We start from the raw sequence: 27537 nt of genomic DNA on the forward strand, positions 1-27537 counted from the left end.
TTGGGTTGTTCCAAGTGCCCTATGAAAAAAATGCAGCTGGTCATGATCCATCACTAGGGGCTGGCATGGTGCTACTCCAAACAAGTTACTGGCTCTCTCTCTTTCTCAACTTTTTTCCTTTTATTTTTTTCTAAAGATTTTATTTATTTATTTGAGAGAGAATGAGACTGAGCAGGGGAGAGGATCAGAGGGAGATGGAGAAGCAGACTCCCGGCTTAGCAGGGAGCCCAACTCAGGGCGCTATCCCAGGATCCCGAGATCATGACCCAAGCCCAAGGCAGGTGCTTAACTGACTGAGCCACCCAGGCACCCCAGCTTTTTTCCTTTTCTGTTCCTTTCCTTCTTTCCTCTCTTTTTTCCAAAAAAGAAAAATGGATAATGGATTGGAAACAAACAATATCCACAACACCCACTGTAAGTGAACTGGAGACCAAATACAGTCTCATTGAATACTGAAGGAAAAGGTGATCCTCCTTCTGAGGACCCTGATGATGGACACTCATGTTCCACGCAAAATCCCGGTGAAAACACCCATTCCCTGGAGTTGTGGAGGGGATCCTGTGGGGTCTCTGACATGTTGCACTAGCACAGTGCATGACACACAGTAGGAGTGCAAGGCATATCAGGTTGCTTCCTCAAACGCAATCATCACTGCAGGCTAGCCCCAGCCCCGGTCATTCCCTCACCATCAACTAGATCAGAGAGAATGATTCATTCTAAAGTGCTGGAAAGCCCCAGGGAAATAGTATGTTACCCTAGAGCTATGCTTATTTATCCTATTGAGCATAGGCTGAATACTCAGAGGTCAAGGGCTATGTTGAATTTTGCCCGTTGTTTTTTAAAAACTCAAAGAAGAACCAGTTATTGGCTTCCGCTTTGATGACCAGACCCTTGGGTTGTGCAGAAGTGGGGGTCCCTGATCACAGGGAAGCCCGGAGCTGGCCAAGGATGGGGCATTCTCCACAGATTCATGCAAAGTTGAAGAATCTCTGGTCATCTTTAGCGTCCTCATTTTTGCAGGTGGGGAAACTGAGGCCCAGAGCAATTGTACCATGGCAAGGTCATGCAGGAAATAGACAGCAGAGCCCAATCTCTTGACCCCAAATCCTGCAGCCTCGACAGCAACGATTAGCACAGCCCCTCTCCTCTCAAGAGGGCTCCGGAGACCCATAAACTCAAATCCCAGGCTGATTTTACTTGCCATTTTCTAAAAGGTGTGTCTCAGGTTCTAAAATGGCCATCTGTTTCTACAAAGATTAAGAACCACAGATCAAATGACACTAAAATGATTTGTGTTGAGAGTAGAGGAGAAGAGGTCTGGAGGTCAGGACTAGGGATGGTGACGTAAAACAAACTGCAAAGGGTTCCCTCAGCCCCTCCCGCATCCCCCGCGCACCCGTCACCCCCGCGGCCCAGAAATGCTGCACCGTCCTGAGGCCTGGGGACCTCCGTCCTCTCCGTCCGGGCGCAGGGAATCCTCGGCGGGCGGGGAGCGGAGGAGACGTTTACGTCCCTGTACCAGCGGCCCCGATTTCTTAAACGGGGTGGCGCTCCGGGGGCCACGCCAGCCAAACCGCAGCAACACGCGGGTGGCCCCAGAGGGGAAAAGAGGACAAAGCTCCGGCTGCCACCAGCGGTTCTGGCGCCACGCAGGAGCCTCGGTTGGAAAGCCGAGGGTCTTAGGCCCCCACAGGTCCCGGAGACCGCCCACACCCCGGGCCTCGCCGCAGAGTCGGGGCTGCTGGCTGCGAGCGTCCCCGGCGCCCTCGTCGCGGTGCGGGACACCCCTCGCGCGGCCCCGCCCACCGTTCCCGCCGCCCCAGCGCACCCCCAGGCCCACCCTCCGGGGTGCCCGGCGCGGGGCGGGGCGGGGCGGGGCGGGGCGGGATGGAGGGCGGCGCGGTCGGCCGCAGCGACGCGAGGGGCGGGGCGGGGCAGATGGGGCGGGGCGGGGCAGATGGGGCGGGGCGGGGCAGATGGGGCGGGGCGGGGCAGATGGGGCGGGGCAGATGGGGCGGGGCGGGGCAGATGGGGCGGGGCGGGGCGGGGCAGATGGGGCGGGGCGGGGCAGATGGGGCGGGGCGGGGCAGATGGGGCGGGGCAGATGGGGCGGGGCGGGGCAGATGGGGCGGGCCATCGGCCAGCGCCCGGCGAAGGGCGGGACGGGACGGGGCGGGGCGGGCCCCACGCGCCCGCCCCCTGGGACTCGAGGCTCCGGGCGCTGCAGACCCGGCTCGGGTGCCGCGCGGCGAGGGCGCGGCGAGGGCACGGCGCGGGCAGCGGCTTCCGGACTGCGCGATGGGCCGAGGGTGAGTGATGCACAGGCCGGAGTGGGGGGCCACAGAGCACTGCCCCCGAGCCCGCCCGCAGCCGTGGGCTCTGGAGCCTGGGCACCGGTGCCCCTTCCCCGCCCCCCTGCCAGCCTGGCGCAGCCCCGGCCTCAGGCCCATTCCTGAGAGTGGGCGCTGCGCCAGGCACCTTCTCCAGGGAAAAGGCACTACGGGGACTCAAACCCGGGCGCCGTAGGTGGGAGGGGCCGCAGGCTACACCTTGGCTCACCTCGTCTCTTCTCTTAGGCAATATCCTAGGAGCATTGATCTTAGTTGAGGCGGGAGAGGCTCAAAGAGGCTCTGGCACAACTCTCAGATTTCACAGATGGAAGACCGGCGCCCGCCGAGATAATAGCAGAAGGAGGGGCTCGCCTCACCGGCTATTGATAGAAGATTTGCCTGGTTCTCCCACCTGTGCCAAGGGCCTCAGCACAAGATGGCACCCACTTCCCACAGCCCTAATACTTTCATTATCCTCATTTTCAGACGAGAAAACAGGCTTACAGAGTTATAGAGTTGCCCTGTTTCAGCCAGATGAGTCAGTGAGGGAGCCAGGATTTGAACTTAGACTTTCTGGTGCCAGGTCTCATTCATTTCACCCCTTGACTTCAGAGCTCACCCTGCCAGCCATCCTGTTCTCCCCCACCACATGCTCCTGACTGATTCTGGAGAGATGCTACCGTGTTTTTACAGTCTGACACAGGCCTGGGGGAGGGAGGGCCTCCTCCCTCCCAACCCCTCCTTCCCACCGCCCTCAGTGCAAGGCCAGTGCTAGCTGGTGTTTTCTTAAAACACTGTAAGGAGAGCTTTAGTAACCTTGCTTCATAAGCAAATTAAATAAAGTTGCAGTAAATGGGGCTGAGAATCTGGAATTTGAACCCAAGCAGGTTAGACTTCAAAGCCACATGCTTGCACTGGCAGGAGAAACCCTTGCTAGCTTCTCTGTAGTTTGCTAAGGGTACAATCAAGCTTTGTTGCCAGTAGCTGTGATGAAAAAACAAAAACAAGCAAACGAACAAAAAACTGCAATGAATTGGTAGAACTAACAGGTGAATGCAGGTCTGCCTTCCACCTGCTCCCCTGTATAATTCCTGAGCAGCTGCCACCAGGGTCAGAAGTGCTGGAGGAAGGAAGCAGGGAGGAAGAGACTGGGGAAGGGAGAGGAGAGGAAGGAGGAGGAGAACACATTAAAATGGAACACATGAAATTTAGATTAAAAAAAATTCTGGCTGGAAGTTGTTATGGCATGTGTTTCAGTACGTTGTCAGTGGTGAAGTGTATTTCCAGTAGTTCTTGTCATAATTCTCTCTGTGTGTGGTGCGGGTGGTTCCAGACTTGACAGTGAAAGTGAGGTTGAGGCCACCTGTTAGCCCCTGTGAAAATGGGAGGGAAGGCCCTGTTTCCACCCTGAGACTCTAGTGGGTAGCCTGGAGGTGGAGAAACAGTGAAAGTCCAGGGTCCCCCTCGGTCTGGGTCAGCTGGACAGTGACAAACAACGTGAGCAGAACTCAGCCAGTCACAGTGCAGATCCTGTAAATGCAAAGCCTCCCGGGAAGACTCTGACCAGGAGGTCAGCCAGAAGGCACTCTGGCCTAGGCCCCTGGGGACCTGGGCCCTGGCTTTGAGAGTAAACTCAGCCATATGTCCTTGCTCATGGTCACTCCAGCTGGGAAGATGGCCCTTTTCTGTGAGTCTCACATCCCCATATCCCGGTATCCCTTCTGACCTCCCCACCTTGTGACCAATCATGGGAGCTTTGATTTATTTTTTTAAGATGTTATTATTTATTCCCAAGAGACACACAGAGAGAGGCAAGAGACATAGAGGGAGAAGGAGGCTCCTTGCAGGGAGCCCGATGCGGGACTCGACCCTAGGACCCCAGGATCATGACCCGAGCCAGAGACAGACGCTCAACCACTGAGTCACTTAGGCATCCCAGGAGCTCCAGTTTATTGTGGGTGAACTCCATATGAGACCCATGTTACAGCAGCCAGAAATTTACCAAATGAGGAATCTGAGGTTCAGAGAGAGAAAGGGACTTTGCTTAAGGTCACACAGCTGAAGAATCAGGGAGCAGAGCTTTAAGTCCGGAGCTTTGGAGAAGCTGGGTTGTCATCTGGTCACAGAGAACATTGAAGGAAATATTTTGGAACTGTTTTAAAGTAAATTAAGATCAGATAGGAAGTGGCTGCTGCTTTTGTGAAAGGGGAACTTGCAGTTTGCTCAGTTTTCTTTTCTGGCTGTCTGACCTTCTTCCCCAGGAGGCACTACTGAGGGAGAGATTTGGAACCCTTTCCCCTTGCCCTGCCTGTCTTTGGGAGGTGGGAGCAGGGAGGTCGTGCAGCCTCATAGCTACAGAGCCAAGGAGAGACCTAAAGACACTCTGGGCCAGCAGCCAGTACAATCCCCGCTAAATTGAGGCCCAAGGGATGGCACAACATGCTGAAGTCACACACCAGGTGGATGCTGCAACAAAATCCACACCCAGACTTCTCTCTGGGATGCCCTTTTGCCTCCTCCATCTCACTGTGATACGTTCCAGCAGAAATTCTTAACCTGGGATCTGAGGATCCAGGGATATGTGCACAGGAGCTTCCTGAGGCCCCTGCAGTGGTGTGCAGATTTGATATGTACATACTTGCACATTCATGCACATATGTAAATTTTCCTGGGGAGTGTGTGTTACACTTTAAAGAGATTCCAAAGGGCTCTGTGGCCAAAAAGATTTAGAGCCACACTACGTCTCACAGAAAACCACTACCAGCAAGTCAAGCGCTTGGCACACAGGCCTGGTACAGTGGACAGCAGAAGTGGGGGCAGCCACAGAGAGCACCTGGCACAGCTCTGCAGCATCTGGCATGGAGCACCAGGAGGGCTTGCCCCCAGACCACCCCTACCTCAGGATATTGGTCAGTCTGAGCACCTGTTGGGCCCAAAAAGCATGGCTGAGAGGATTCCCCTTTGCACAGATCCCCTCTTCCACAGATGAGAGGTGAGCCTGGTTTGGGCAAGAGGGCCCCCCGGCCCAAGGGGTATCTGAGAGAGGGAGCAGAAGGACAGGAAATGTCTTTCTGGCCTCAGGTTGCCATGCCTTGAAAGCAAGAGCAAAAACCAGAAATCCTCCCACCGGGGCCTGGGTGAGGTGCTGCCTTCGAGCTCAGGCTGAGAAGAAGATGCCAGGAAAGCCAGCCTGCTCCAGTGCAGATGGCCAAGCTCTTCTGAGGACAGGCAACAGTGTTGGGGAGGCCCTGTGGTTAGGACCCCAGGACCACGGAGGTGGGGAGTATGGAGTATGCAGTCTAGGTGAGCTAGGGTCCATGAGCCAGCCCAGAAGGCAGTGAGTGAAGGTGGCTAGCAGCGGTGTGGCCACCTCTCCTGCTTTCCCTCTGCCACCATCACCTCCATCTGGACTGTGCACAGTGTCCTCTGGGTTCTCCTTCCTAGTCGGGCTGAGGCAGGAAGGGGTGTGGCTGACCCAGAGGGCAGATGGTGGTGGCTCTTGGAACTGGAGGGGGGGGGCAGGGACAGCAGTGTGGAGGGGCAGAGGGAACAGCTGTTGAGTCCCTGCCTGCCATCCACATCCCCACAACTAGCTTTCTCAGCGAAAACGTGTTTCTAAGTGTCAGCCTGTTCCAGTCAGGCCTCCTCTCAGAGGCAGCTGGCAGCAGCAGCAGGCACAGCAGGTCCTTCCCTGGCCAGGCTCCTGCCATTTGCTGGCTGACAGGTGCTGGCGGGGGAGGGGCGTTGCTTGTAATGCTCCTTGTTTTCAATGCCTCCCCCCTCCCCGCCCAGCTGCCCTTTGGAGATCGTGGTCCTGGGCTGCTGAACAGGGAACTTAGGCTTCTCAGGAATGCAAGGCAGTGTCCCTCCCTGCACCTGCTGCCTCTCTCTGAGCCTCCTGCCTCCTTTCAGTCTGATTGCAGCCTGGGCCCGATGCTCCCAGCTGCGCCCCACACCTCTGTCCTCCTTTCATTTGCTTCTCTCATCACTTTATTTACACGTTTGATTTTAATCATGCCTAAGGAAGAAGATAGGAATCCTAAAGTATTAGAACAGAGGTTACCAAGCCCTCAAATCTCGCAGACATTCCCAGAACATTTTAATGTGGATATTGATGCATTTGCCAATTTTGCCAAGTTAGGACAATGACCATCTATTTTTGTCATCATTTTATGAAAAAAAAAAAAGACATTTTAAGAGGAAAAAGTAGGCACCACAGCTTCTCAAAAGAAAAGGTTCTCAGATGCGCTCAGTTTGGCTTCTTGAAAATCCCACTTCCCTAGCCTTTTTCTCCTTTCCCCCCAGGGCCAGCAGGAATTGGGCTGGAGTGGTGACTGAAGAGACACAAAGCTGCATTCTTTTGTGATCACGGGCTCCATGACCACGAACAAGGAAAAGATGGGCCAAGCCTAGCAGTTAAAGGCTTCCCTGTCCTTTGTCCCAAATCAAAGGCCAGGAACAATAGCAGGGGCAGGCTACAGTGCCAGCTGTCCTCAGCAGCCCCTCTGCATAGGTGGCAGAGCAGCCACTGACGTGGAAAGCAAAAACAGTTCACTGCCTGTTCATTGGGGACAGGTAACCATGGCTGGCACATCGCCCTGGGGCTCCTTCTCTGGAGACAAGGAGCCCTGGCTGCAGTCTCAGTCCTCTGGTCAGGAACAGAGCCTCCTGCAGCCCTGGGAAAAAAAGTGGAGGCCTGAGCTGTGTGTGCTGGGGCCTGGAGGGAGGGGAGCAGGCCAGGACGGAGGGCTGGCCTCCCAGAGCCAAAGAGCTTGGCCTGCTCAGCTGCATCTGTCCCTCTGGTTGTTCAGCTGCGCCTGGGTAGCTGTCCGGCTTCAGCCTGTCCTCTCCCCAAATCCCGCTTCAACCAAAGTAGCCTTGTTTTAATCTCTGCATTGGGCTTCTGTCTTTAAAAACAAGATTATGATTTTTATTAAAGGTTGAACATCACTCCGTTAGAGATTCTCCAAGGCCCTGTCCAGGGTCCAAGGAGAGTGAAGGTTGAAGGAGCAGTTTCAGGAACGTGGTGTGAACAGAGAGGAATCTATGTTTGCTTTCTTCCTGGGGGCAGGGGGGTGTCTCGCTCTTGTTCTCTCTGTCTCTGTGTCTGTCTCTCTGTCTCTCTCTTTCTCTCATTCAGCAGTTATCTCTAGGGAGCCCCGGAGGTGCCATGTACCTCACTTTAGAACTCTAAAGACATAAGGATTATCAAGATGAATGAAAATGATCTCAGAGTTCAGTCTGGTAAAGGAGGCACGAATACACAATGTTCATACTTGGAATAGAATTCTGTGAGTGACCCCCAAGTGAGCTCTGGAACTCAGAGAGGTAGAGATGTTGTCTACCTGGTGTGGAAGGATGTACATGGGAGAATCAGAGAGGCAGATGATGAACATCAAGAAACATAGGAATATGTGCTTCTCTCAAAGAAGAGGCTGTTTTTCCAGGGGACCCAGCTTCCTACCGCATCGGGCTCAGACCCAGTCCAGCAAGTTGGAAGAGACCCCCTTTTGTGAAGCAGCTTCTTCATTGCCTTCCTGCAGCCTTGCTTACTCACCTCCTGCCCTCCCCAGGGTGATATGCCCCATTATCTGTCCCTGCCAAGCTAAACTGTTTACCCTCTGGGCCACCTTCCCTTTTCTCCTTTCACTTGAACATATATGATTCCAGATTGTTGTTTTCCTCCTGACCCCTTCTCCCAGCTGATGCCATTTAACTCCAGCTGGAGCGACTCAGCATGTTGTTCATGTCCTTCTAAAAAGCAGATTCTGGAAGGTCAGTGCAGGGAAGGTCTCATGTGTTACTTAGTACTGTGATTTGAAAGTAATATTATCCAGAGTCCTAGGCAAAGCCTTGGATGGGGCTCCCCACCACCTATCTCACTGTCAACCCAAGCAGCCCCTTCTAATCTGATTTGCACAGATATTCAATTTGAACAAAGAATTCTACAGCTGAGAAAATTGGAGATCAATATTCCCATTGTACAGATGGGAAAATGAAGGCACAGAGAGGAAAAGGCAGTCAACTGAAGCCATGAGGGTCTGTTTAGCAGCTGAGACACCAGCAGCTTTTCCCAGCATGGGTTTATTTGTCTTTCCCAGTTGGTATCCACAGTGGGTTGGCAGAGGACTCTAGTCCACAGAGGAACCTAGGCTGACTATCTGGAAGCTGCAGCAATTGGGACATGTGCCTTTCTGGATCACCATGGCAGGGAACAAGGTTACACGCTGCCCAAATACACCAACCTGAGAGTGACACCCAACACTTCTTGTGTGTAATATGTGACATATTAGTCATGTGGCCTGACAGGGAGCTAAGTGATGTGAGTGGGGGAACACGGGGTTCCAGGGACAATCAATGTCTCGGCCACAGTGTCCGACTTTAAATAGTGAAATAGAGCTCATACAAACCCAGATTTATGAAATAAATGAAAATAGCAGAAAAGCTGACCGTCCAGAGAAGGAATATGTCCCCCAGTTCCCCAGGGACTCCACTGACCAGTGCCTCAGCTTAGTCACTTCCCTGACCCCCGGAGACTTTTACATGTTTTATTCCAGCTAGATAGGCACAAGTGTGGGAAAGTTGACTTTGGAGGATCCCATGAGGCTTCTCAAATTCATCCAATAACTTAACAGTCATCTATGGACCTCCTGCTGTGTGTAAGGCTCAGGGTTGGGATTGGAAACGAGGTGAGCCGGAAAAGTACTGTTCATCGTGTGGAGGCCTGCAGCTTCACCCTCACACCGCCCGCCTCCCTACTCTCCCACCCTCCTATCAGCTCCCTCATACCCAGGTCAGGTCCTGCAGACCCAGCATAGCCAGGAGCCCAGAGCAGGTGCTGGACTGGAAGGAGCCTCTCCCGATACTGGAGGAGGTAGCTGCTCTGGCAAGGGTTTCCTGGCGGAGCTAGCATCAGAGTATAGGACAAGGAGGAGGCTGTTTTCTGTCCAGAAAACAGCAACCGTAGAGACCCAAAAGGAGGACAAAGCGGCAAGCCTGTTAGGAGAAATAGGGGCAGCTCCGAGAGGCTCGAAGTCAGAGCAGGAAGTGAGGAGGAGTGGGAGAGAAGCTGGCTACAGAGAGAGAGAGAAAAATAACATCTGCTGTTACTTCTGGGTAAATACAGCCCTTCCCACAATGAGTCTGTGTAAAGCCAGACACAGTTGTGCCATGGACGCACAGAAGCAGTGTTGCAAGGGAAACCCAGGTACTTTTCTTGGGCTGAAGCCAGCTCTGCATGGAAGTGTTTGAGGAACTAGCCAAAGAGGGAGTCTGGCAGATCACTTTTTCCCCCTGGAGCCTGAGGAGCTAAGGAACTGAAACTCGATTTTGAAATCCTGCTGCCTGACAGTGAGGCCCCACTCTAGGGCCCCTGTGGCACATAGCCCTGTGCCCTGTAGCTATAGGGCTATATTACTGCAGCTGCATCTGGGGGCCTGACCACCCTCTAGGGCATGTCTTGCCTCACTCTAGACCCAGGCAAAGCGGAGGTATTTATAGGATGATTCTGAGGTCACTGAGAAGCCCACCTCCCTTAGTTCATTCCCCTTTTCCGTGTTTTCCTGCTTCCAGAAGCAAATGCTTATTCAGGCCTGATGCCACCATGGAAGGCAGGCTTGTCTTATTCGTGGGTGGTTTAAGACAAGCTGGAAGAGAGGGTGCTCAGCTGGTCATAGTCAGGGCCCACGGGGATGCTCTGAGGACACTAATACCACAGCAGTTGAATCTGACCTGGAGCCCCCAGGAACATCTGCACACACCTGGTGGTGGGGAAGACCTGACTGGGCCAGGATCATTGTGAATGACAAGCTGTGGATCCTGTCTGTGACAGTTCTCAATGTGATGGAATCCCTCAGAGTCTTAGCCACCACTTGAGAGGAGAGATGAGGCCAAGATTGGGGTAAGGGGTGTGGAGAGAGAGAGAGAGAGAAGCTGTGGCTCACTGCCCAACACACAGCATGCCTCAAGAAGAGAGTTCTTGGCCAGAGTAAGTTGGAGAGAGAGAGAAGCTGAGATCTGTGCAGAAGATGGCCATAGGCACTAGTGCATTTCCCTGGAAGGTTTTGAGAAACTCCACAAAGATTTCCGGGCTGTGAATTCATGGTTTCATGTGTGAATCGAGGGAAGAGACCACCCCATTGCATAGATGAGAAAAAGAAGGCTGGAGGGTTTAAGGCACTGCGCAAGACCAATATAGGGAAGAGGTTCAGAGACCAGAATCTTTTTTTTTTTATTGGAGTTCAATTTGCCAACATTTAGCATAACACCCAGTGCTCATCCCACCAAGTGGCCCCCTCAGTGCCCATCACCCAGTCACCCCAACCCCCTGCCCACCTCCCCTTCCACTACCCCTTGTTCATTTTCCACAGTTAGGTGTCTCTCATGTTCTGTCACCCTCACTGATATTTTCAGTTTCTCTCCTTTCCCTTTATTCCCTTTCACTATTATTTATATTCCCCAAACGAATGAGACCATATAATGTTTGTCCTTCTCCGATTGACTTATTTCACTCAGCATAATACCCTCCAGTTCCATCCATGTCGAAGCAAATGGTGGGTATTTGTCGTTTCTAATGGCTGAGGAATATTCCATTGTATACATAGACCACATCTTCTTTATCCATTCATCTTTCGATGGACACCGAGGCTCCTTCCACAGTTTGGCTATTGTGGACATTGCTGCTAGAAACATCGGGGTGCAGGTGTCCCGGCATTTCATTGCATCTGAATCATTGGGGTTAATCCCCAACAGTGCAATTGCTGGGTCGTAGGGCAGGTCTATTTTTAACTCTTTGAGGAACCTCCACACAGTTTTCCAGAGTGGCTGCACCAGTTCACATTCCCTTTTCTCCGCATCCTCTCCAACATTTTTTGTTTCCTGCCTTGTTAATTTTCCCCATTCTTACTGGTGTGAGGTGGTATCTCATTGTGGTTTTGATTTGTATTTTCCTGATGGCAAGTGATGCGGAGCATTTTCTCACGTGCTTGTTGGCCATGTCTGTGTCTTCCTCTGTGAGATTTCTGTTCATGGCTTTTGCCCATTTCATGATTGGATTGTTTCTTTGCTGTTGAGTTTCATAAGTTCTTTATAGATCTTGGATACTAGCCTTTCATCTGATATGTCATTTAAATATCTTCTCCCATTCTGTAGGTTGTCTTTTAGTTTTGTTGACTGTTTCTTTTGCTGTGCAGAAGCTTTTTATCTTGATGAAGTCCCAATAATTCATTTTTGCTTTTGTTTCTCTTGCCTTCATGGATGTATCTTGCAAGAAGTTGCTGTGGCCAAGTTCAAAAAGGGTGTTGCCTGTGTTCTCCTCTAGGATTTGATGGAATCTTGTCAGAGACCAGAATCTAAGACCTAAATGCTTGTGTTCACATAGCGACTTTGCCGCTGATTCGCTAAGAATCTTGGTCAAAGTACTCAACCTCTGTCCCTGTTTTCTCATCCATAAAATGGGACTAGGATGGTGCTTACCTCGCGCTGATGTTGTTAAGAGGTAATAAGATAATTCAGAGAGAATGCTCAATGCAGTCTCCAGCACATAGTGACCACAGTACCAATGAGCCCATCACTAGGAGCCCATCACTAGTCAGATGCGCCAACTCCAAAGGCACTGATGGGGCCACCAGCCTGGGCTCAGTGGAATTGGTGGAGAAAGGCCCAGGGTGCTTTGGGGGTTGGGAGGCAGAAACCATTACTCAGGGTTTCCTGGCTGGGGGAAGAGAGCCTGTGTCTGAAACATTTACAAGATTGATCCAGATCTCCAGGGCTTATGAGATTCTGAGAGGGGAGCTGATAGGGCTGGTACTGGGTACCAGTTGGCACTTCAGTTCTCACCCTCTCCCCTCCTCCAGGGGAGCTTGACTGCCCCAGGTGGGTATGGGGCCCATTAATTCCTCTGAGCCTGGTCTTTCAGCTGTGGCCACCTTCTGCCAAGGAGTGGAGGGAGAAGGGGCATAGGTGGGTTGGGAGGTGGCAGGTAAGGCTGAAGCCACAGGCGGGCACACCAGGGCTCTGGGTACTGCACTGGCTAGTGCTTCTCCAGGCTCACCTGTCTGTCTGTCTATCCGTCCTCCTCTTCCCAGCAGGTAACTTCCCAGTCTGCAGGCAAGAAGGGAAGATGAAGGAAGATTGTCCACCCAGTTCTCATGTCCCCATCAGTGACAGCAAGTCCATCCTAAAGTAAGCCTTTGTATACAGGGAGGGGATCTTCTTGTGGCACTCCCCGCCATGGACAGACTTTGGGTGGAGGGCTTCAGGACACCTTTTATAGATATGACGATGTGATGGAGGCACTTCTTTTTGAAGCCTGTCTCCTTGGAGATCAAGGATCTCTTTGGGGTGTGGGTTTGACCCCTGCCTCCCCAGGCCCACAAAGACAGGAAAGTATGGCAATGCCTGTTGTGACTCTGCACAGATGGCATTTAATTTATTCAAAAACTAGAGCAATTCTAACATTTTTATTGTGTTAAACAGTTCAGGGTTTCGGGAAAAAAAGAAAAACCTCAAAATAGGGTTGGAGTTTTTACTGAAAAGTATTTTATTGACATAATGATTTTCAGCTTTGCTGAAATTTATTTTGTTAATTTTTCTTAATTCTTAATTACTATTATTAATATTTTAATTTATTTACTCTGTTTTACTATAAAAATGTTTGGAATACTTTTTCAAACTTATTTCTGAACTAAAGAAAAGTATATTTTTTTATTTTATCTTGCTTTTCGAGTCCTGAATCCAAATCTTTTATAAACTTGGCAGCTCCTATCTGCCACCTTGAGGACAAGCCAGCCTCCTACCTTTTGCTGACCTCTTTCCTGGGACCTCCTAGTGGAGACCTGAGAAAACAGACAGCATTCTGTTCACAGTACTGCCCATACCATCATTTTCCTTGTTTAAATTTTATATTAAGAATAATGTTAAACATAACTTTGGAAAAGTCATAATAATAACCATAACATGATTACGTACTTGTAAGTATGTAAATGCTGAACATAAACTTGTTAGGATATATATATATATGTTTATGTTCAGCATTTACATACTTATAAGCACTACAAACATGCAACATTGAGTCATGCTTTGTTAATGCCATAATATTCATGGAATCACAAGTGAACCACTTCCCCTGTCAGTTGCCATCATCCCCACATTGGGCAGCACACCAGAGCACCACCACAGGTTTTGCTCATCTATACCCTGGGTGGCTCCAGTGAAGGCCCTGCCTGAAGAGGTTCTAGAGCAGCACTGTCTAGAAAAGGAGACATGAGTCCCTATGGCTGCCAAGCACATGACTTATGGTTGGAGAAGTGTGGTTAATATATAAATATTTTGAAGAATTTATTTATTTTGAGAGAGAGAGAGAGAGACAGCACAAGCAGTGCAAAGGGGCAGAGAGAGAGGAAGAGCAGACTCCCTGCAGAGCAGGGAGCCCGATTTGGGGCTTGATCCCAAGACCCCAAGACCCTGGGGTCATGACCTGAGCTGAAGACAGATGCTTAATTGATTGAGCCACTCAGGTACCCGAGGTGTACTTAATATAAAAGGAAGGTAGCAAACACTTATTGCAAAATAAAATAATGAACAAGGTCTCATTAATATTTTTTATATTGATTACCTGTGGACATGATAATATTTTAAATATATTGTGCCATAAAACAAAATGCATTGTGAAAACTAATCTCACCTGTTTTGTTTTCCTATGTAAGATGACTGCTATAAGTTTTAAAATTACCCATGTGGCTCAAATTTCTTATCTGTTGGACCATACTTCCCTGCAAAACCCCGCTTGGGTGCAGGGACTGTCTTCTCTTTGCCATGGCCTCCGTTTATTCTGAGAAGAAGGCATCTGGACAGAGTGGCCTCCCTCAGACCTTCAGGATCTTCTCTCATAGCTGTCAACTTCATCTCTTGTTCAGACATCTATAAAGTCGGGATGAGGAAAAGGCAGCACCCCTCAGGGTGCCCCCAGAGCAGCTACACCAGGCCCTTCTAGGAAGTAAGATGGGGGGAAAAGCAATCGTCTTTAAAGTGCTAATAATCCAATCTCAGTGGATTTATTGAGGAAGTGACTCAGAAGTAAAGGGCAGGGAGACTGTCAGGAACTCATCTGTGATAGCGAAAGTGTACAAACACAATTTGCACAATTATGTGGGCCATCTGTGATTTTCTCTTCCTCCTCTTTCCATCCCTAAACCTTCCACAAGGTTTCTCTAGAAACCTTGTTTCTAGAGAAAGTTTCTCTAGAAAACTGAAAAGCATGTGTCTGATGGCAGAGTCTAGGCTGTAAACTGATTATGTGTGGCTGGTAGGACATGTATCCTTATGCTCGAAAGGCCTGCCATGGCCCAAGATTATGTGTGTCTTTATCTTTTTAGGTCGGAGCTCTTAAGCTTGCTAAAAACTTACAACTGCTACCATGAGGGCAGAAGCTTTCAGCTAAGACACCGAGAGGTATGCCTTGTTTCTCTTCTTTATTCACAGGCCACCGTCTATCCTGGTTTGCTGAAGATGGGTCTGGTTTATACATGCTAAGTACTCCAGGGCCACTATTCAGACCATCCCCTTCACTCAGAAATATCCCAGTTTGGATGATGAATCATGAGGTCACTCATCTTCTGAAGTAGGGACCAGGTTACCAGCAGCCAGGATGTCTCCTTGGAGGTCCTAAAAGGGGTGCTGAGGGTCAAAGCATCCCCCCACCCCCAACCCAGCAAGAATTCAGAGCAGGTGGAAATAATCACCTGCAGGTCTTCTCCTTCCACCTAGGACTTTTGCCCAAGTGAACTGCCAGGACATTGGAACTTGAAATCTTTAAGACTGCACAGCCTAGTCCCCTCTCTGCCCAGCCTACCGCATGAATAAGGAATTCAGCACAAGGCCCTGGTCTGCCCAGGTTCACAGGGCAATGAGAAGTGAAAGCAGTGTCTGTGTTTGCCAGTCAGAATAAATATCAGAGGGAAGCCTTGAAATGGAAGGGAGCTCCCCAAAGGATGCTCACAGGGGCAGGCAGGTCAGGATGTGAGAGGCAGGGCAGGCTTGGGGAGCAGAGGATGTGGGAGAGCATGTCCTGTCTGCAGATGCTGCTGCCTTTTGGGTGGAATCCATCCCTGCTGTGCAGGAACCTGGGCTCCAAACAGCCTGACTCTCTAATTTTTCAAAAGAAGTTAGATATCTGGAATTTCATGTGGAATTTCCCAAACCTCGAAACACCATGGTGGCTAACCAAAACATGTCTGTGGGTAAAACAAAGCCCAGGCTCAACTCTAGTCACACAGCTCAGGAGGCTGGATGCGGGGGATGCTGCTGGCTGGCGATCCAGGCTGCACTGGGCTGCCAGGATGACCTGGAACAGCACACACCTCGTACTCCACCTCCCCCAGACTTGCTCAGCCCTCTCAGGCGCATAGGCCGACCCCAACAAATTGTCCCCGCCACCCCTGCCCTGCCACACATTTCTTTCTTCAGAGCAGCTCTCTGACGCCTGCTTAGCAGCCAGCTACAGCCCTGCTACTTACTGTTGCTGGCAGGGTTCTGATGCCACCGCCCTGCTACCTCTGGTTTCGCTGTTACTTTTCTTACTTGAGTGATGGGCTGGTTCCACGTCCCCAAGACAGGCACAGCACGGCACCTGAGCATAGGCGTTGGGTGACTAACCAGCAGGCCCGGACCCAGGGCAGGTTGAGATTGGTCCTGAGTGCCAGCTGGACAATTTTGACCTCTGCTGAGTTGAGGAGTTGGACTCTCTTAGGTGGTGCTGGAGGCATGCGGTGGGGTCTTCTGCCTAGACCCTGTTCCTCAGCCCTGGGCCATTCAGTGACTGACCTAAGACTTGGCAGCTCTCGACCTGTGGTCCCTGCACCAGCAGCCTCAAGGTCACCTGGGAACTGGGGAGAAATGCAAATTCTCATCGCCGTCCTGCCCCCAGGCCTGCTGAATCAGAAACTATGTTCCCAACTGTGTTTTAACAAGCCCTCCATAGGGTTGTAATGAGGGCCAAGTTTGAGAACTGCTACTCTAAGAGTTGGCTTTGGCCTTTGGGATTCCCCAAGACAGTCCCCTCTGTAGGAACAGTTGTATGGGGAGTAGGGCTGGGAAGCCCCCAAACCCGTGCTCCCTGTGTTTGTATGTGGTGGGACAGTCCTTGTGGCAAAGTAAGAGACTCCAGAAAGGAGAAGAGGTATTCTTGACAGCCCCCTGTGGTAAGAGGTTAACACCCCACAGATGGGGATTTTCTGGTTTCTAAGCTAAAGAAGGCGTAAGGATCTGACTTCATCTCCCTGGAGCCAGAAAGGCCCTTTCAGGAACCTACTGCAGTCTTAACAGCCAAGGGGCACCAGCCTGAGGGACTTGGCATCTTCAGGAGGTGACTGCCACCACAAAGACATTGTAGGCCTGGGCAGCACAGAGTTCTGATGCTGAGATGCATGAACGATTCCTGGACACCAAGTACCTCCGTGACCCACCCACCACCAGGTGTTCAGGCCTCTGCAGTTCCTCCCATGCAGACCCCGGACCCCACAGTTCAGGCTGGCCTCTCCTTGGGCATGGGAGGCCCTGAGAGCAGGGCAGCCAGGCACCAGCACTTTGCCCCTATATTATTTATTGTAATATAGGAGCTTTGTGATGTCGAAGTGGCCATTTTCCAGACAAAGAGATTGAGGCTTTCAGAGTTTAAGTCTCTCCTACACTGCAGTGAGTGGAAGATGCCAGCGTGGCTCCAAGGCCTAAGCACACAAGTTTATAATACAGCAACAGCATTAAGCTCTGACAGCCATCAGGGATGCAGGGAGCTGCTTGTCACCTTCAATCACCAAGTAGAGGTGGCTTCCAGCGCTGTGCCCTCACAGAGCCATGTGGGGATCCAGAAGAGACCCTGCTCCCTGCTGTCACTGGGCTTCCCCCTGAGCAACTGTGGCCTGACTACTATGGTTTGGGGACACCTTCTCTACCATCTCTTCCGGGATCCATAGAATGTGGAGAGATGAAGTGCGTCAGGGAGCAGGGGCCGTGCCCTGGGGCCAGGGTTTTCCTGTGAATTCTCCCCCAGCTTCCAGAGGGTGAAGGATTCCCCACACCCCACGGGGCTTCCTCTTCTGAGGAGGCCCAGTCACTGCTTCCTCTGTCATGACCTTTGCCTTTGGGATACTTTCGCTTATATTACAATGAAGAGCATGAGCAACCTGGAGCCATCTGTGCCTTTGGAAGATAGCAAAGCATTTTAATGAGACTGGCTTCTCGAGAGAAAAATGACCACCCGGAAATACCAGTGGGTAAATATATCACAGTGATGAAAAGTAGGCCCTTCGCGTGGTGCGCCAGTGTGTGGCCACTCCGGGAGCCGACCTCCGCTCCTCCCCTGGTGGCCAAGAGTGCGCACCACACCCAGTCCCCATCCTTGGTCCCAGCCTCCTGCACCTCTGGTCCTCTCTGGGTGGAGAAAGTCAGGATACCCTTCCCTCTTATAATGATCCCCTTCTTTTAACATCTGAAGGCAGGAACGACAGGCAGTTGACAGACTGCTGGCACCTAGGTGACTATTCCACAGTGGCTATGTTCCCTTGAGAGTTCCCAAGGGCTTCCGGGCTGCCCCCTGGTCAGGGCATTGTGTTGCTTCCCTACTCCAGTGGTGAGTGAGGAGGAGACTGCTCTGCAGGACCCCCATCACGAGGACTTTCTGCTAGGCTGTATTGTCCCGTGGGAAGCTTGGGATAATGCCAGAAGCCCCTTCTTCATGCCCTTTATTCAGGTGCTGTTTTGTTTTGTTTTGTTTGTTTTCGTTTTTGCCACCTTCTGAAGTTGCCATTAGCTTCTTTCACATCAGGGGATATTAGCAGAGGAATCCAGAGCCCTGTCTGACCTCCCAAATGCAGCCGTGTGGGTATTGAGCTTGGGGGGAATTAGCCAACCTCATCCTAGTTGCCTCCTCTGACCTGGTTTCACACAGCTTCACAGAAGAGGCGACAGTGAGGCGAGCCCAGCCCACGTGGTCACCAGCCAGCACTCCCTCCCAGGTCAGCTCTCCTTACCACCTTCTAAGGATATTCTGGCTAAAGGCTGCCCCACACTTATTTGCCAGCAAAGGTCAGGGACCAGCAGGTTTGAGCAGACCAGAGACCCAGCAGGTTGTGGCAGACACAGGCATTCCTATGCCGTGTCTCTACTCCATCTCCAAGGCCACGTGCCCATTCCTCAACCCCTGCAGGGTGTGAAGGGCATGTCCCCATTTTCCAGATAAGGAAAGTGAGTAATTACTTGTTTGAAAATGTTAAATGTATGGTTTATATTCTGCCTTCCCACAAGACACACATATAAGAGGGCAGATCAACATTTTTAAAGTGCAAAGCAATTTTAAAATAGAAAAAATAAAGAAGGAAAGGAAGAAGAAAGGAAGAAAATAGTTTGATAATTCACAGAGCAAAGAGATGAAGGAAACTGAAGCAGGCTGTGAGCTTGGCCAGGGCCCCAGCTCTGTCCTCCTCCTCTCCCCTCTGTCCCTTCCACCTTGACCAGGGTCAGCCAGCTCTGATCTGGCCCAGGAAACATGGTGATGGGTCCTCAGGCCTGATTCTTTTGCATTCTCTGATGTCTCACCTGCCTCATTAAGAAGACCATGTCTCTTCCCTATGCCTCACCTTCATCTCCTTCCTTGCCAGACACCTCCAGGCCCTGGGGTTGGAGGACCCAGGGCTGGCCCAAACCTTAGCACATGGGAAGTGAGGCCCTGGCCACTGGACTTGCCTGAGAGCAGGGCAGCTGGAGAACAGCCCGCACTTTGCCCACAGCTGAGAAGCACCCCTTGGATGGAGGAAGGGATGGGATGCTGGGGACAGGGCCACCTGGTCCAGTGGTTTGGCACCCTGCAAGCTGAGCTGGTGCAGGTTCTGTTTTGGTCCTCAGCATGGGAAAAAACTCTCCCAATGACACAATAGGGCTTGTGAGTTGGAGCCACTGAGATACCCCTGGTATCCTAGTAATAGGTTCCCCCCCAAACTTAGCAGGTACATTTGGGGAAACCCTGTGTTTCCTCTTGGGCTGCATGAAGCACAGGCTCTGAGAGTGGAGGCCAGGAGGCTGACTTAGGAGTGCCCAGGGCCTCACTCTGAAATCCCTGTGTGGCTAAGAGCTTTGCTTCTCACCTGCCACCAATGTCATGTCCCTCCCTGCCTGTAAAGCAACCATATAAATGTGCGTATAAGCATGTCTATGGGCTTATAACATGCACCCCATGATGCGTGTGGGTTTTATCCCATTTACTGATCAGAATAGCCTTAGAAAGCAGGTCTGTTTAATTACCTCCATTTTACCCATGAGAAACCCAACAAGCAGAAATGTTAAGTAACTTGCCCAAGGTGATCAGCCAGCAAGGAACAGTAACACCACATCATGCCAGATAGGCTGTTCTCACTCTTCAGAGGAGGGATCTTGCTATGAAATGCCCAGGCAGGCAGCCTCTGCAGAAAAGTGTTTCCATCTCAGAGACCTGCCGGGGATGGTGCCTACCTCAGGGGAGGAGGGGGAGGAGGTGACACAGACCAGTATGCTCTGTACAGAAGGTTTTATTGGGGAGAGGTCAGAGTTCATGAATCACCGGGAGGTGCACATAGAGAGTTCTGAGGGTGCTGCTGGGGCGAGGGGCTGGGGGAGAGGCTGCAGCCCCACTGAATTGCCTGGAAGCCCAGGAGCACTGATGCCAATCCCTTGAGGGTCTCACCAGAGAGTGCTCCTGCACGCTGGCATCACAGAATCTCCCTCTGGAAGTCCCTTGGGCCTTGCCACCATCCATCTGTCTGTGTGGACCCCAGGGGTCCGCAGAGGAGCCAGTCGTCCTTGGTGGGTCCCTCCTACTTGGCTGCTTTTCTTGGGAATCCCCAAAGAGCCAGTCCAGGGGGTCAGCAGTGCAATCCCTGGTTGGTGCAGGTTGCTGACCACTGAAGTGGGTAGTGATGTCTTGCAGGGACTCAGTAGGGCAGTTCTTCTTGAAGGCTTGGGCTGGCCGGAGGGTTCTGCTGGGCTGGGCCCTGGCTGTGGCCATGTCCAGCACTGAAGTGGGCTGTGCCAGCTGACAAATAGATTTCACATAGTCATCCAGGCTGGGGGAGGCTGGGGGCTCCTGCCCAGGGCCCCCGGGCAGCATCTCCTCCGAGGTCTCCTGAATCGTGGGCAGATGGGCCACAGGAAGCAGTAGCCGGGACCTCATGGCCGTCAACAAGGGGGGAGCAGCAACCTGACGATCAGCAAGAGGACCAGGGATGAGGGTCTGCCATTCTGTCACTCCTCCTGTGTTCCCTCTCTCATCTGAGGCTGCTTAGGTGAGTCGAGGGCCTGAGAGTGGAGTGAAGTCTGCAGACCCCAGCCCAGTCCTAGACTCCTGGGCCCTTCCTTCCTGCTAACACTGAAAGCCTTGTGCTCAAGAGTCTATCCTCACTGTTATTGAAGAGCCTGTATAAGGAAGAGAACCCGGTCCAACAGTTCTCTCCAGAGTCCGAGAGAACCTGGCTGTAAAGCCAGCCTCTGCTGGGCATCTGACCTGCAGACCTTTGGCAAGGTCACCTCTCAGCCTCCCCTGACCCATCCATAAAATGGGGTTCTAAGTGCCCACTGGAAAGGGTGTTGTAGGAAATGCATCAAATACAACTCACGTGAAATTCCTCCATGAATACAAAGCCCTCAGCTGCTACTAGCACTGCTGTCAACCACACACCCTGCTCTCTAACCCCACTGAGGCCCAGTATGTCCCCACCCTCGAAGATAAACAGAACCTTTCTGTTGGATCTCTAACCAGAGGAAGGCTGCTCTCTCTCACCTGGGGATCACACTGCTGCTGGATGAGCAAAGACAGTCCTTGGGAAGACCCAGAAAGCTCAGGGTGGAGGGTGCGGAGTCCAGCAGGTGGAGCCCCGCATCCAGCGTGGATATGGCTGGGAGGTGGCTAGTGAGCACTCTGGTGGGGATGACAGGCCACTGTCCGGACTGCAAGCCTCCCCGTGCTGTCTGACGAACTTAGAGGCTTGGCAGCTTCTTTTATGCTTTCCCACCAGCCATCAGTTACTGTCACGAGGGCCAAAAATAGCAGTGAACAGGAAGGCTCTCAGAGGAAAACAGTTTGGCGGGCGGGGTTTGGCCCAGCTGCCAGCCTGGAGCTGTGGGAGGCTCTGGGGATGTTTACTCTACAGGGCAGGCGTGGCACCCCTCCTGTCACCTCAGGCCAAGGGGGAGGTCAGGGGCTCCAACAAGGAGGGACACGGTCACTGGTAGCCAGAATCAGAGGGCCCAGAATGACTTCCTGACTTCTGGAAATGTGAGGCCGTGGGACCCACATTCAAGTCCTGCCTCTGCCTGCATGTGCTTCCCCCACCTGTATGGCGAGGGCCGCCCAGTAGCCTGGACGTCCTTCTGCTCTGCCCTCAGTTTCTTCTGATTTGACTAGAGACAGCTGCAGCCTGACAGGGCTCTCCCTCCAACCTGATGGGTCCAGGCTGAGGGACAGTGGAACAGTGGTCAGAGGGCAGCTCGGAGGCACATATGCTGCCTCTGCAGGGACACTGGGCCTGAGTGACATCAGGCCAGCAGTCCCCCCAGCAGAGCTGATCCCTGAACTCAGAGGCAGCAGGTCTGCTTCAGCCCCTTGCTCCAGTCCCAGAGCAATTCCTCCTGCCTCCTTCATGGAGTCTTCCTATTTTTTGAATGAACCTGCCTCAGTGTGTCTGGCCCCACTGCGCCGTGCTCCAGCTGTGGTCTCTTTTCCTGCCCCTCACAGCACTAGATGATCTCCTGACTCTCAGACACAGAACCATGGCTGCTTGATCTCCCTGCACAGGGTCCGATGTGGGGCTGGCAGGCAGCGGGGCTCTGTGAATGAACATGCTGAGGTGTTTCGGGTGGGCGGAGGGGGGTAGTTCTCCCAGCAGACTGTTGACATATGACTGGCATCTGAGGCCAAGACAGGAAACAGACCGAACCCCACTTTGGGGTTTCTTCCTACCCCCTTTAACTCCGGTAAGTCAATCCAGTCTTTCCTTTGCAGGGAGTGTTAGTCACATGTCTGTGACTGTGTAACATCAGTGATTAGCAAAAATTGCTCTGTTTTGATTGTTGCTGTTGTTTTCTTTTTTAACAGATAGTGCAAGGTCATTCCAGAAAGCTATGTGTATTTTGATAACCTTGAACACAGAACTATTTTCTCTGTGGATAGCAGGGTGTTTTAAGCAATTACTAACTTACCATGAAATCAACTCTGCAGGACACCTGTGTAAGCCCCTCCAGGGTTACAAGGATGTTTCCATGAGGTCCCTTATCCTCAGAAGGCTTTCAATGCCAATAAGGAGAAAGAAATGGAATTTGTGAATCTAAAGTGGTATTTGAGATAGCAGTGGGAGAATGGTGTTTAGCATTCATTGTCAAAAGGCTAGTATCAAAGCAGTTTAGGGGCAGGTAGCTGGGAGGGCCACAGCTCTGGGGTGGTCCCAGATGCTGAGAAGATTTTAGGCAGATGCTCTGAAAGCAGCCTGGCCAGTCACACGCCTGGGGACAATTTGTCCAGGCACAGAGAGCGTAGAGGTGGTCACACAAAGATAGGAGCCTGAAAGAGGTCAGAAACAGAATTAAAGACCCGAGGGGAGTGAGGGGAAACTGGCTGAGCGTACCTCTGGAAGGTTCTGTCAATTAGGAAGGTTCTATCAATTTGGCAGGAGGGCAATAGCTATGCCATTCACAGACCCTGGGGGAGAAACCAAGGCTGGCTGGGGACGCAGAATGAAAGCTGCTGTAGATATTCTGGGTATTTGTGCCAGTAGTGGAACATGGGGGCTGGCAATGTCCAGGTGCTGAGAAGAGCAACACAGGCCCTCAGGAAAGAGGGCAGCTTAGAAATCTTGGGGTGGGTCCAGCCCACTTGAATGGTTACTGCAGCAATTGGGAGCAGTGTGGGGAAAAGGGCAAGACTGAGACACAGCTCCAAGGAGCAGTCACCCCTGCTCTGGTGGGCATGGAATCCAGTGCCCATAGCATGTTCCTGGTGACCACAGGACCCCCTACCCAGGTGCAGTGGGGAGAGGGATATGGGAAGGCACCCTGCATGACACGAGTGTTAACGTGGCCATGCTTCTCTGGGACATGTTTCTTCCCTCCCCGTGTAGACGTGCTTGCTGGATAGCAGCTGGGTTCCTGTGGGACGCCTGACTCAGCTGCTCCATCCCAGGCCATGCCCTGGCCAGACATGAACTGAACAGTGGAAGGGCACGCCTCAGGCTTCCTCTAGTCAGCCCCATGGCCTCATACCTTGGAGCATGTAGAGGCTTGTGTGCCTTCCCTCAGGGCAGGACAGGACCCCAAGGAGGAGAGGGCATGTTTGGGGGTGAGAGTGTTCAGGGAGTTCCATGGATGAAGGTCTGGGCCTTACAGAGGCTCAGGGAAGGTGGGGAGTGATCCCTGAGGAGAGTTGCTCTGGGAAAAGAGGCTAACCTGTGTGGGTTCCCCACAGGAAGAAGGAGCTTTGATCATCGAGGGGCTTCTCAACATTGCCTGGGGACTGAGGCGGCCTATCCGGCTCCAGATACAGGATGACCGGGAGCGAGTCCACCTCTCCTCAGGCTCCTGGACACCCGGACAGCCCGGCTGCCACCTGTGAGTGCTGGGATGGCTGAGGCAGGGCCAGGTGGCCTCCCTGACACCTGTTCAACCCGAGCTTACTGTTTGGAATGTCCAGGGGGTGGTGTCCTCAGTCTCAGGGCAAAAGTCCCATTCCCAAATGGGGCACAGGAGAGCACAAGCTAGCCTTACCCTTGTCACCCTGTGACTGCCTAAGGCCGTGGCTCCACCTGCCAACAGTGGTCTTTCTAGATGCTGACCAAGTCATGTCACTCTTGGAGAATTTTCCAGACTATCACCCCCAGTTGTTTCTCATACATTCACAGGAGTGACCTTATCTGCAAGGAAAGGAGCTGTAGCCAGGGGGCTTCCCAGTCTCCCGGGCAAAATAAACATTTCTTGGCATCTCCTGTTCTATCTTAAAAACTCACACAAATTTAATCTCCTACTGCTCTACTTTTATTTCATGTAAGAATTTGTTTTTATAAATTTGTTAGAACTGAAAAGACAGCTTCTTCTCTGTGATTTGAGCTACTTTTTTCTATGAACATCTCTCTGAGCACCATGACTGTATTTTCAGAAAGGAGCCACTCCTTCAGGATGGCAGGGTCACTGCCCAGGAGCCAAGCTCACAGACAGTACACAGGGCCGAGAGTTCCAGAGAGAGCTCAGGTAAGTGAGGCTTCAAACTACCTCTCTCAACAGAGGTAGGAGAGGAGGGGTTCGGCTCATGACCACCATCTCTGAAGAACAGCTTTGTGTTGGAACACCTGGGTGACACAGTTGGTTAAAGTGCCCAGCTCTTGATTTTGGCTTGGGTCATGATCTCAGGGTTGTAAGATTTAGCCCTGAGTTGGGCTCCATGCTGGGCGCAGAGCCTGTTTGGGATTTTTTTCTCTCTCCTCCCTCTTCCCCTCTCCTGCCTTTTCTGTTTGTCTCTGTCTCTGTTTCTGTCTCTGTCTCTCTCCCTCTCTCTCTCCCTTTCTAAGAAAAAAAAAAAAAAAGACCAGCAATTTGGAGGAGCACAGATTGGCTTTATTTGTCTTCAGGAGCACACTTGCTAAATACCTCCTCAGTACAAGGCATTCCCATCAGCTTCTCAGCTATAGAAAAGGAAGTAGGGGCTTGCAGGGTGACATTGCTTCATGTAATTTGTCTGAGTCCCCTGCCTTAGAGAAAGGTGAGGATAGCAGCAGCCAGCATGGCCCTCTCCTGGCCCTGTGGGCCTCTAGGATGTCTTCCCCCCACACTGGGAGCCAGACTGCTCATCTGTCCTCTTTGTGTACTCCCCTTGCATTCAGTGGGGGCTCAGAGGACAGGGTGTGTGGCTGCCAAAGACCATACGGCATGGTGATACAGCTTATCTGTCTGGGGGTCACCTTTCCTGTCTGAGAAGCAGGCATCACCCGAGCTGGACCCCAGGCTCTGTCACAGAAACAGCACTCACATAACTGTCTGCTGCAGCATGGCATGACCACAGATCTCCCGGGAACAAAGCCCCACACACTGCATGACCGCTGGAGCACAGCAATTCTCTGGTACCTTGGCTCCATCCAGGACTAACCTTCTCATCTGTCCCTCCCTACAGAGCCCCTGGAGGAAGATGAAGAGACCCCACAGCTTATGCGGACCAAGAGTGATGCAGCCTGTGTGATCCAGAGGAGGCCCCGGTCCCGCACACCTGGCGAGGCCCAGAGGATCCGGCGACATCGGTTCTCTATCAATGGACACTTTTACAACCACAAGGTGATGTCCCAGCCTAGCCTCTCCCTTGGGCCTTGAAGCTGAGGCCACAGGCAACCAGCCCCAAGCAGGCCTCATGATAGTGTTGTCAGAGCTCACCCTCACCATGGCCCCATGTACTGGCGGGGTCACATCTGTGTCCTCATGGATAAACGGGCTCAGGAGGAGAAATAGCTTGTCCAAAGTCCCATCAAAATTACATTAAAAAAAAAACACATTCCAGCTGGTGACCCCCAAAGCCTGTATTTTTTTTTCTTTTTACCACATACTCACTGTCAATCCATTTACATAAGTTACATGGATTTTTAGAAAGTCATGCCAAGTTTATGTCTCATGAGACAGTTTTCTTTGAGCTCGACTGATAGTTTCATGGGAACATGACATGCTGCTGGCATTCTCCCTGGGTAGATTAAGTCCTGCTAGGTGGAGGTGTGTCCAGGGGCATGTGTTTCTGTGTCCCAGAGAACCTGCCCTGCTCCTGGTTCCCAGCACTTAGCCTTTTGTCCGAGTATGTATTGTACTGACCTTAGGAAAAGATCTCCTTCCCCAGATGACATCAGTCCCTAAACAAACCAAACTGTAGAAAGAGAAGTTAATTGTTTCTATAAATGGCATGATTGGCAGCTTGGGTGAGGCCTTGGATGGAGTGTCCTATAACAGGGCCACATCCTGTACCGATGGGAAATGGAAGCAGAGGTTTCCAGCTGAAGCAGCTGCCTGCCTTGATAGGCAATGACTCATAGGAGGGGTGATGGGAAAGGGGGGGGAGGGGTGAGTGGGGGGCCTGGCAGAGGCAGGTCTCAGGGTCAGACCTAAAGAACAGTTGCACAGGTTAGGCCTGCCAGAGGCCTTTCATTCAAGTGCTCTGAGAGCACCCTGGACTTTGGGGTAAAGATTTCAGCAAGGAAAGCTGAAGGGACCCTGCCTTATTCACAGGACATCCCCAGCCCCTGGCCCACTTCTGCTTCCAGCTTCCAATCTGTGCTGGGTTCGCAATGAGTGCTCATGGGTGACACTAGGTTTTCTTTGCTAAGTGCAGGGAAACCCAGGACTATTTGAGAGTAGTTTCCTGAGAGGGTGCAGGGGAGGCAGGGTTGAAGTTAAGCAGAGATTAAGAATGGTTTAGATTAGCCAAAGGACCTACAATCTGACCTTGGGTATTCTTTAAATCTTGTTCAAACAGATTTAGTCTGTAAAGTGTTAGGTAAGCATATTAGATATTTATATGCTATTTTGAGGGATTATTCAAAAATTTTAAAAGAATATTTGCATGGGTTTGAGCTCTTTGGATTTCTACATTCCTAAAAAAGGAAGCTTTTGATCCATGACTCAAGATGCCATACAGTGGAGTTTATCTCCAGTACATTCCCCCTCTCCTCTAAGGGAATCATTCATCTCTAAGAAGTGTGTCTGGTGCATTAACCCTTATGTTAGTCATTGCAAATGTCCCAGAGAACATGGAGATGTCTGAGCCTTTGAAATGAATAAAAATGAAAGTGAGGGCTTTTGTCACAGCTTTTCGTGTCCATTGAAGGACTCCTTTTTTCTTTTTTTTTTTCATTGAAGGACTCCTTAGCCAACTTGATACTCAATCCACTAGCCTGTAATCCAGTCAGGGCAGGTCTTTCTCCCAGTAACAGATTTACCTACAGAAGGTGGGTTCATTTTTCCAGGCAAACTAACTTCCAGGATGTGAGCTAGTATCTTGGGCATGTTGGACAGTTGATTCCCATCTCCTGGCTGAGTAAGGGGCTCCTTCTCTCTCCCTTACTTGCAATCCATTCAGAATCAGTGTCCTTAGAAATCAGGAGACAAAGTACTTGAATCACAGGCAACAATTTAAAAAAAGAGATACCTAGAATTGACTTCCTGAGGTTGT

The 27537-nt window shown here is 51.5% G+C and overlaps 2 protein-coding genes across 5 annotated transcripts in view; one reads left to right on the forward strand and one right to left on the reverse strand.

Moving 5' to 3' along the window:
• Positions 1 to 2186: 2186 nt before the first annotated feature.
• The window catches only part of RASSF4 (Ras association domain family member 4), a 40413-nt gene continuing 15062 nt past the window's right edge, over positions 2187 to 27537 (forward strand). Inside the window, exons 1-6 of one of the 3 annotated variants that reach the window (XM_072806258.1) lie at positions 2187 to 2309; positions 12416 to 12512; positions 14705 to 14780; positions 23809 to 23951; positions 24496 to 24587; positions 25504 to 25661. In XM_072806258.1, coding sequence (XP_072662359.1) covers positions 12451 to 12512; positions 14705 to 14780; positions 23809 to 23951; positions 24496 to 24587; positions 25504 to 25661 — 531 coding nt within the window. In that variant the 5' untranslated portion in view covers positions 2187 to 2309; positions 12416 to 12450. Of the gene's footprint in view, positions 2310 to 11667; positions 11827 to 12415; positions 12513 to 14704; positions 14781 to 23808; positions 23952 to 24495; positions 24588 to 25503; positions 25662 to 27537 lie in introns of those variants that run through there. The other 2 variants (XM_072806257.1, XM_072806256.1) reach the window with 2 other exon arrangements.
• On the reverse strand, positions 19870 to 21364 carry DEPP1 (DEPP autophagy regulator 1). Of its 2 annotated transcripts, none has more exons than XM_072806264.1 (2): positions 21133 to 21364; positions 19870 to 20553 (listed from the first exon to the last, which is right to left on the reverse strand). In XM_072806264.1, the coding sequence occupies exon 2, from the start codon at positions 20524 to 20526 to the stop codon at positions 19900 to 19902; it is 627 nt and encodes a 208-aa protein (XP_072662365.1). In that variant the 5' UTR covers positions 20527 to 20553; positions 21133 to 21364; the 3' UTR covers positions 19870 to 19899. The 2 variants fall into 2 exon arrangements, with proteins under 2 accessions (XP_072662365.1, XP_072662366.1); XM_072806265.1 differs by having other exon boundaries at positions 19870 to 20768; positions 21133 to 21345.

Source organism: Canis lupus, chromosome 29, assembly GCF_048164855.1.
Source record: "Canis lupus baileyi chromosome 29, mCanLup2.hap1, whole genome shotgun sequence".
Classification (NCBI taxonomy): Eukaryota; Metazoa; Chordata; class Mammalia; order Carnivora; family Canidae; genus Canis; species Canis lupus.

Excerpts from the sequence above, each read along its gene's own strand:
- DEPP1 (XM_072806264.1), bottom strand. The coding sequence starts at position 20,526 with ATGAGGTCCCGGCTACTGCTTCCTGTGGCCCATCTGCCCACGATTCAG.